Genomic DNA, 9,379 nt, shown 5'->3' with positions numbered 1-9,379 from the left:
GTATTTGGACAGTTATGGTGTGGCACTTCAATTCTTTTCCCTACAGTGGCCAATAAGGACTCCAAGGGGATGGAAATTGGCTCTAGCCCAGAAGCTGAGGAACACGAGCCTTTGGTAAAATGAATCTACTTGCAGAGAGGCACAAAGAAGAATGTTTTCTTAGCTAACAAAATGTTGTAAGAATAAAAATAATCATAATCATAATAAATATGATTTATTTTTCACTTTAGGCTTACTTTCAAGTCCAAAGGTTTTTTGAGTTTTGGATGCATGAGATTTAAAACCTTTGTCCAACTGAGGACATCACTTCCTGGAACAGAGACACTAACAGAGGTAGGAAATGATGAAAAATTCCCAATGGGGAACCCAGAGGAGCAAACGTTTAAACCCTACACGCTTCCAAGCCTTCCCAAAAATTGGACTTGAATTGGGCATTACATTATCAGAACCTGGCCTTTTGTATACATTCTCGCAATCCCTGGAAGACACCGCACAGGACAAGGCTGAGAACCGAGAACTATTTATTACCTCCGTGTGCGCTACAAATCAAAAACCGTACATTCTCAATGCCATTAAAGTGACTTCTTCATTCACAACACAGGGAGCTAAGTTCAGAGATACAGTGGGAAAGATCGGCAGGAAGCAAAAGTGTTCTGGCGTGGCATCAAAAGTCAACAGATCAAGAAAAGGACAAGTAACACACACGGGGGCGGACGGTTATATACGCTAATTGGCACATCGCTTTATTTTTGGAAAACAAACTGTAGGGAGGGCTAATAATTTTTTTTTTGTTTTTTGTTTTTTGATAAGTTCATTCCATCACATTGAAGAGGAACAAAAAAAAACGGAGAATAAAAAAAAAAAAAGAGAACAGAAACAAAAATAAAAGACGCCTTTTCGTTTTTTGTTTTTTTTCACTGGAAAGATCTGGAACTGGGAGGAGTACATTGCACACAGTGTAACAGAGAGATAGATCACGGGAGGCGGTATTAAACTTGGATACAGTGCAAGAGTTTCCAAAATGAATTGATTGGACCATACTGGATAACTCGCCATAACAACACCAAGAAAACACTTAAAAAAATGTTTAAGCCACACTGTTTGACTGAAACTTTCCTGCCTGTTATAGAATCTGCCACACAGAGAGAGAGATAGAAGAGGGGCGAGGGGTGAGGTGGAGGAACCCACGTGAGGAGAAGAAAGGGGGAAAGGGGGGGTCGAGAGAACGGGTAGGGCGGGTCATAAGGGGCGAAACAATGGAGTCCAAGAGGAGATAACGGGGGACATTTCAATGTGTTCAGGCATTTTCTTGGTCCGCCTTGGTCTCGTCGCTTGCAGCCTCTTCTTGTTGGGCACTTTCGCTAGGTTTGGTTCCTTCTACATCATCTGCAAGAAGAACACATCAAGACAAGATAAGAGATTGGATGTCTTCTTTATAAAATGCATGTTATGCAACTTAAAACTGACCAATGTATTCTTTAAAACATAATTCTCAACCAGGGTTCTGTGAAAACCTAAGGTCTCTCCAGAGTTGGCTAGAGGTTCCTCGAGCTCTGGCTACCTGAGCTTCCAACTGATGGTGCATGTGGAAACCTAGCGTCCTTCCAGGGGTGGCTAGGGGTTCCTTGAGCTGTGGTTAACTGATCGTGCCTCCCAACTGATGGTGCCTGTGGAAATCTTGGGTCCCTCCAGAGGGGGCTAAAAGTTCCTTGAGCTGTGGTTAACTGAGTCCCCAACAGATGGTGCCTCCTAAATGATGATGTCTGTGGAAAACTAGGTTCCTTCCAGGGGTGGCTAAGGGGTCCTTAAGCTGTGGTTAACTGACCCCCCACACAACTGATGGTCCCTCCAACTGATGGTGCCTGTGGAAACCTAGGGTCCCCCAGTGGTGGCTGGGTGTTCTTTAAACTGTGGTTAACTAACCTTCCAACTGATGGTGCCTACCAACTGATGATGTCTGTGGAACCTAAGCTCCCTGCAGGGGTGGCTAGGAATTCCCCGAGCTGTGGCTAACTGACCTCTCATCTGATGGTGCCTGCATAGATCCAAGTCCAACACCACTTGGCAGAGCCAACAGCATAACTCCCAACTAATGATGTCTGTGGAAACGTAGGGTCCCTCCAGAGGTGGCTAGGGGTTCCTTGAGCTGTGGTTAACTGACCTCCCAACTGATAATGTCTACCAACTGATGGTACCTGTTGAAACCTTGAGCTGTGGCTAACTGACCTCTCAACTGATAGTGCCCATGCAAACCTAGAGTCCCTTCAGGGGTGGCTAGGGTTCCTTCAGCTCTGGCTAACTGACCTCACATCTGATGGTGCCTGCATAGTTCCAGGTCCAATGCAACTTGGCAGAGCCAATGGCATGACTGCAAGAGAGTCATTCTGGCCACCACTGTAAGGTGGACATTCTTCCTATTTCTCACCGCTAATGGGCTAATCTTTCCAGGGGTTCCCTGAGTAGTGATGGCCGAACGGTTCGCCCGGCGGTCGTTTCGCGGCGAATTTCCGACTTTCGCCGTCCGCGGGTTCGAACGCCTTTTTCCGTCGTTCGCCCCGGCGGACTTACGTGTTTAATGTATACAAGAACTTTAACCTTTCGTGACACGTTTATCATGTGTTACAGGACAACCAATTGAGACATGACAGCTCATGGACACTTGGACATTCCCCCTAACCTATAAATACACCCGATCCGGTGGCCATTTTACATTCTTTCTTCTGTCACTGTAGGGAAAGGATCCTGTGTGGAGTAGGGACAGAGAAAACGCTAGCTATTTGGTACACAAAAGTTCTTTTCAGGACTGGTATAGGTGTTAGGTCAGCAGCCTGAGTTTCTTTTGTCAGTTTAGATAAAGGGACAGAGCGCTGTATGCTGCTATTTTAGGGACAGCTCAGCCAGATTAGTCTTTCTTCATCATCATCATCATCATCATCATTAGCTGTTACTATCAGGTCCACAAAAGAGCTGTTCCAGCTAATCGTTCCAGCCTACTCTTTTTTGCCAATTTGTATAGGGACAGGCAGGAAGCAGTGTGTCAGGCAGTGAGGATAATTTTAAAGACTTGCTGTTACTATTAGTTCCACAAAGGTTCTTTTCAGGACTGGTATCAGTGGTACGGTAATAGGCTTGTACACGTATAATATTCTTTCTTCCAAATATAGAAAGAATATTATACTTGACTGCTGCCCTTCTGCTGCAGTCTGCTAATCATTCACAACTCACTTGTTCCACAAAGCTCTTTATCAGGACTGGTAACTTGGTCTGTCTAGGGTGCTACGGTACATAGGCTTGGGTGCGGTACAGTCTGCTGTTCTGTAAGGACCGCTATCGGTCCACAATAGATAGGGTTGCCGTGCACTACTGCTGACCGCTGCCCTATACTGCAGCAGTCCTTCAGCGGTATAGGGACTGACGCACAGTCTGCTAAACACTAATACACAACCTGCTTGGTCCACAAAAGTTCTTATAAGGACTGGTAACTTGGTATAGGGTGCTACGGTACATAGGCCTGAGTGCGTTACAGTCTGCTGTTCTGTAAGGACCGCTATCGGTCCACAATACATAGGGTTGACGTGCACTACTGCTGACCGCTGCCCTATACTGCAGCAGTCCTTCAGCGGTATAGGGACTGACGCACAGTCTGCTAAACACTAACACACAACCTGCTTGGTCCACAAAAGTTCTTATAAGGACTGGTAACTTGGTATAGGGTGCTACGGTACATAGGCCTGAGTGCAGTACAGTCTGCTGTTCTGTAAGGACTGCTATCGGTCCACAATACATAGGGTTGCCGTGCACTACTGCTGACCGCTGCCCTATACTGCAGCAGTCCTTCAGCGGTATAGGGACTGACGCACAGTCTGCTAAACACTAATACACAACCTGCTTGGTCCACAAAAGTTCTTATAAGGACTGGTAACTTGGTATAGGGTGCTACGGTACATAGGCCTGAGTGCGTTACAGTCTGCTGTTCTGTAAGGACCGCTATCGGTCCACAATACATAGGGTTGACGTGCACTACTGCTGACCGCTGCCCTATACTGCAGCAGTCCTTCAGCGGTATAGGGACTGACGCACAGTCTGCTAAACACTAACACACAACCTGCTTGGTCCACAAAAGTTCTTATAAGGACTGGTAACTTGGTATAGGGTGCTACGGTACATAGGCCTGAGTGCAGTACAGTCTGCTGTTCTGTAAGGACTGCTATCGGTCCACAATACATAGGGTTGCCGTGCACTACTGCTGACCGCTGCCCTATACTGCAGCAGTCCTTCAGCGGTATAGGGACTGACGCACAGTCTGCTAAACACTAATACACAACCTGCTTGGTCCACAAAAGTTCTTATAAGGACTGGTAACTTGGTATAGGGTGCTACGGTACATAGGCCTGAGTGCGTTACAGTCTGCTGTTCTGTAAGGACCGCTATCGGTCCACAATACATAGGGTTGCCGTGCACTACTGCTGACCGCTGCCCTATACTGCAGCAGTCCTTCATTGGTATAGGGACTGACGTACAGTCTGCTAATCACTAACACACAACCTGCTTGGTCCACAAAAGTTCTTATAAGGACTGGTAACTTGGTATAGGGTGCTACGGTACATAGGCCTGAGTGCGTTACAGTCTGCTGTTCTGTAAGGACCGCTATCGGTCCACAATACATAGGGTTGCCGTGCACTACTGCTGACCGCTGCCCTATACTGCAGCAGTCCTTCATTGGTATAGGGACTGACGTACAGTCTGCTAATCACTAACACACAACCTGCTTGGTCCACAAAAGTTCTTATAAGGACTGGTAACTTGGTATAGGGTGCTACGGTACATAGGCCTGAGTGCGTTACAGTCTGCTGTTCTGTAAGGACCGCTATCGGTCCACAATACATAGGGTTGCCGTGCACTACTGCTGACCGCTGCCCTATACTGCAGCAGTCCTTCATTGGTATAGGGACTGACGTACAGTCTGCTAAACACTAACACACAACCTGCTTGGTCCACAAAAGTTCTTATAAGGACTGGTAACTTGGTATAGGGTGCTACGGTACATAGGCCTGAGTGCAGTACAGTCTGCTGTTCTGTAAGGACCGCTATCGGTCCACAGTACATAGGGTTGCCGTGCACTACTGCTGACCGCTGCCCTATACTGCAGCAGTCCTTCAGCGGTATAGGGACTGACGTACAGTCTGCTAATCACTAACACACAACCTGCTTGGTCCACAAAAGTTCTTATAAGGACTGGTAACTTGGTATAGGGTGCTACGGTACATAGGCCTGAGTGCGTTACAGTCTGCTGTTCTGTAAGGACCGCTATCGGTCCACAATACATAGGGTTGCCGTGCACTACTGCTGACCGCTGCCCTATACTGCAGCAGTCCTTCAGCGGTATAGGGACTGACGTACAGTCTGCTAATCACTAACACACAACCTGCTTGGTCCACAAAAGTTCTTATAAGGACTGGTAACTTGGTATAGGGTGCTACGGTACATAGGCCTGAGTGCGTTACAGTCTGCTGTTCTGTAAGGACCGCTATCGGTCCACAATACATAGGGTTGCCGTGCACTACTGCTGACCGCTGCCCTATACTGCAGCAGTCCTTCAGCGGTATAGGGACTGACGCACAGTCTGCTAAACACTAACACACAACCTGCTTGGTCCACAAAAGTTCTTATAAGGACTGGTAACTTGGTATAGGGTGCTACGGTACATAGGCCTGAGTGCAGTACAGTCTGCTGTTCTGTAAGGACCGCTATCGGTCCACAATACATAGGGTTGACGTGCACTACTGCTGACCGCTGCCCTATACTGCAGCAGTCCTTCAGCGGTATAGGGACTAAGAGTTTTGTCACAGGGTGATTTAAAAAATGACAGGCAGAGGAAGAGGCAGGCCCTTCCGCAGGGGTGGTAGGGGTAGGGCAGGAGCAACAGCCTTGAGCCAAAGTGGGAAGTTGCAGAAGGTGCGTTCAATTACTTTAAAGGACGCACCAGACTTGGTTGAGTGGCTCACTCAGCCTTATTCTTCTGCACCCTCCTCATCCTCTCGATCTGCACCCTCTTCTTCACTCTCTGCTATGTGCACCCCCAAAGACACTACCACCAACAACACCACCACCACCACATACCTTCCGCTTGAGTGCAAATGGGGGCCTTCATGCTCCAGTGTTTTAATAGGGACCCCCGTATAAAAAGCATGAGGGTCAAGGACCAGTACTGGGTGGCAACGTACTTAGATCCCCGGTACAAACACAAAATGGCGGAAATGTTACCGCCGTCGCAGAGGGCTGTCAGAATGCAGCACTTCCAGGCCTTGCTTCGAGAAATGCTGCATTCTGCTTTTGCGTGCGCTGGCAGAGGAGCAATTCCCACTCCCAGAGAAGGATTTGCGGGTACCAATCCAACAGCGCCTGCAAGAAGAGGCCGGTTTGAAGATGTGTTGGTGACTTCGGATATGAGGTCATTCTTTCAGCCGACCCATCGACAGGTGTCATCCGGATCCAGCATCAGGGAACGCCTAGACCGTCAGGTGTCCGACTACATTGGGTTAACGGCCGATGTGGACGCTCTGAGGAGTGATGAACCCCTAGACTACTGGGTGGGCAGGCTTGACCTCTGGCCAGAGCTTGCCCAATTTGCAATGGAACTGTTGGCTTGCCCCTCATCCAGTGTCCTGTCCGAAAGGACGTTCAGCGCAGCAGGGGGGATTGTGACCGATAAGCGTACTCGCCTAGCTCACGACAGTGTTAACTACCTCACATTTCTAAAAATGAATGAGGCATGGATCTCGGAGGAATTCAACACATGTGATCAGTAGACCATGTATATGTCTATAAACAATTTTTGGAATCAAGCACACAGACCTTCTTAATTCATTTGGCTCACTTCCCTGACCCAAAAAAGCACACCGTACTATATGCCCCTACCCTCCTCTTTGAAGAGGTTGAGCGGTGTCATATTTCTACTGGGGCTGCTTATTATGAGGGGTTCCCACCATCCCTGTGCTGTGCTGACTTCCTCCTGGGTGTTCTTATTATGAGGGGCTCCCACCATCCCTGTGCTGTGCTGACTTCCTCCTGGGGGTTCTTATTATGAGGGGCTCCCACCATCCCTGTGCTGTGCTGACTTCCTCCTGGGGGTTCTTATTATGAGGGGATCACACCATCCCTGTGCTGTGCTGACTTCCTCCTGGGGCTGCTTACGGTGCTGCTGTCAGCGCTGTATGTCACGGAGCTGCTGTCAGCGCTGTATGTCACGGAGCTGCTGTCAGCGCTGTATGTCACGGAGCTGCTGTCAGCGCTGTATGTCACGGAGCTGCTGTCAGCGCTGTATGTCACGGAGCTGCTGTCAGCGCTGTATGTCACGGAGCTGCTGTCAGCGCTGTATGTCACGGAGCTGCTGTCAGCGCTGTATGTCACGGTGCTGCTGTCAGCGCTGTATGTCACGGAGCTGCTGTCAGCGCTGTATGTCACGGAGCTGCTGTCAGTGCTGTATGTCACGGAGCTGCTGTCAGCGCTGTATGTCACGGAGCTGCTGTCAGCGCTGTATGTCACGGAGCTGCTGTCAGCGCTGTATGTCACGGTGCTGCTGTCAGCGCTGTATGTCACGGAGCTGCTGTCAGCGCTGTATGTCACGGTGCTGCTGTCAGCGCTGTATGTCACGGAGCTGCTGTCAGCGCTGTATGTCACGGAGCTGCTGTCAGTGCTGTATGTCACGGAGCTGCTGTCAGCGCTGTATGTCACGGAGCTGCTGTCAGCGCTGTATGTCACGGAGCTGCTGTCAGCGCTGTATGTCACGGTGCTGCTGTCAGCGCTGTATGTCACGGAGCTGCTGTCAGCGCTGTATGTCACGGTGCTGCTGTCAGCGCTGTATGTCACGGAGCTGCTGTCAGCGCTGTATGTCACGGAGCTGCTGTCAGTGCTGTATGTCACGGAGCTGCTGTCAGCGCTGTATGTCACGGAGCTGCTGTCAGCGCTGTATGTCACGGAGCTGCTGTCAGCGCTGTATGTCACGGTGCTGCTGTCAGCGCTGTATGTCACGGAGCTGCTGTCAGCGCTGTATGTCACGGAGCTGCTGTCAGCGCTGTATGTCACGGAGCTGCTGTCAGCGCTGTATGTCACGGAGCTGCTGTCAGCGCTGTATGTCACGGAGCTGCTGTCAGCGCTGTATGTCACGGTGCTGATGTCAGTGCTCTGTATTACGGTGCTGCTGTCAGTGCTCTGTATCTCCTGCACCCTCTTGTTTGCCTACCCTGGTCCCTGACCTTCCCTCTCCTCCATTGCCTTCATTAGCTCCATAGTCCTGAATTGTCAGAACAATTTCCCAAATAAAAAAAAAATGCTTGTAGTTATCGATCCCAAATTCACCTCATACATGTATTATGCTATTGTCCAGGTGGTGGGACTACGTGCTACCCCCTAATAATTACCCCGTGGCCGCAAATTCGACCTAAAGGTTTGCGAAATTCGCCTCCCATTGAAGTCAATGGAGCCCGCGGCGAACGGTCGTTTTCGCGAACGTTTGTGCCCGTTCGCGTTTCGCGTTCGCGAAACGTCCCGTCGGAAGTTCGTCCATCACTATCCCTGAGTAAGAAGCAAGCAAGGGGCGACCCAAACTAAAATTGACAGGTGCCACTTAAGCCTCCACCGGGGCCTCTTACGTAGCAACCGCTTGGCGTGCACACAAATACAGAGCTCATCCCAGGTCTGGACAGCTAATGGAAAATTGAAAAGGCCTGAAAGTCGCATATCTCTGCAAAACCCAGTCAAAAAGGTGTATGACAGCCTCATCACGGGGTCCAACCAGGCTATGCACTTAACGTGTTTCACTCCACCCACGGGGCTTAGTTATAAGCTCAGTGGATGAAGTAAAACATGCTGTCAGTGTGGCCTGGTTGGAGCCTGGGCTGAGGTTGTCATACACCTTCTTATTGGGTTTTGCAGAGATGTGCGACTTCCAGATATTTTCCTTTTTCCATTACAAAGCAGGGGGTGTCAGGATTAAAAAAAAGAAAAAACACAGAAAAAAATTCAATCATTCTTCCAAAAAATTTTGGAAGACAAAAAAAAATTCTAAATATTTATTTCAACCTTATATTTAGCTGTTTTCATATCCTCAGAACCTCATTTTCCATATTTGGTCAAATATACTTGATATTTTTAAGTATAATGATTTTAATTTTCACCACATTTTTCACTTTCTTGTAAAATATTGACCTTTATGCTCGAAAATTAGGAGGAAAGACTTTTTCTTCCACTGAACAGGTAATCCGACAATACATCAAATCTACTTCATGACAACCGACCCGTCTTCCTTATAAATCCACAAATAAGATTACAGCTCCTCTAGGGCACAGATTACTTTAATCTCATATAATCCTACTGTAAT

General features: G+C 48.6%; 1 protein-coding gene across 1 annotated transcript in view; it reads right to left on the bottom strand.

Annotated features, from left to right (window-relative positions):
- Nucleotides 1-504: 504 nt before the first annotated feature.
- The window catches only part of GAP43 (growth associated protein 43), a 151,832-nt gene continuing 142,957 nt past the window's right edge, over nucleotides 505-9,379 (bottom strand). The window contains exon 3 of the mRNA XM_077479701.1: nucleotides 505-1,386. Coding sequence (XP_077335827.1) covers nucleotides 1,298-1,386 — 89 coding nt within the window. The 3' untranslated portion in view covers nucleotides 505-1,297. The remainder of the gene's footprint in view (nucleotides 1,387-9,379) is intronic.

This window comes from Lithobates pipiens, unplaced genomic scaffold (assembly GCF_037356315.1).
Source record: "Lithobates pipiens isolate NorthernLeopardFrog02 unplaced genomic scaffold, aLitPip1_a1.2 Scaffold_16, whole genome shotgun sequence".
In the NCBI taxonomy this organism is placed as follows: domain Eukaryota; kingdom Metazoa; phylum Chordata; class Amphibia; order Anura; family Ranidae; genus Lithobates; species Lithobates pipiens.
This window is presented reverse-complemented; position numbering and strand designations above follow the sequence as displayed.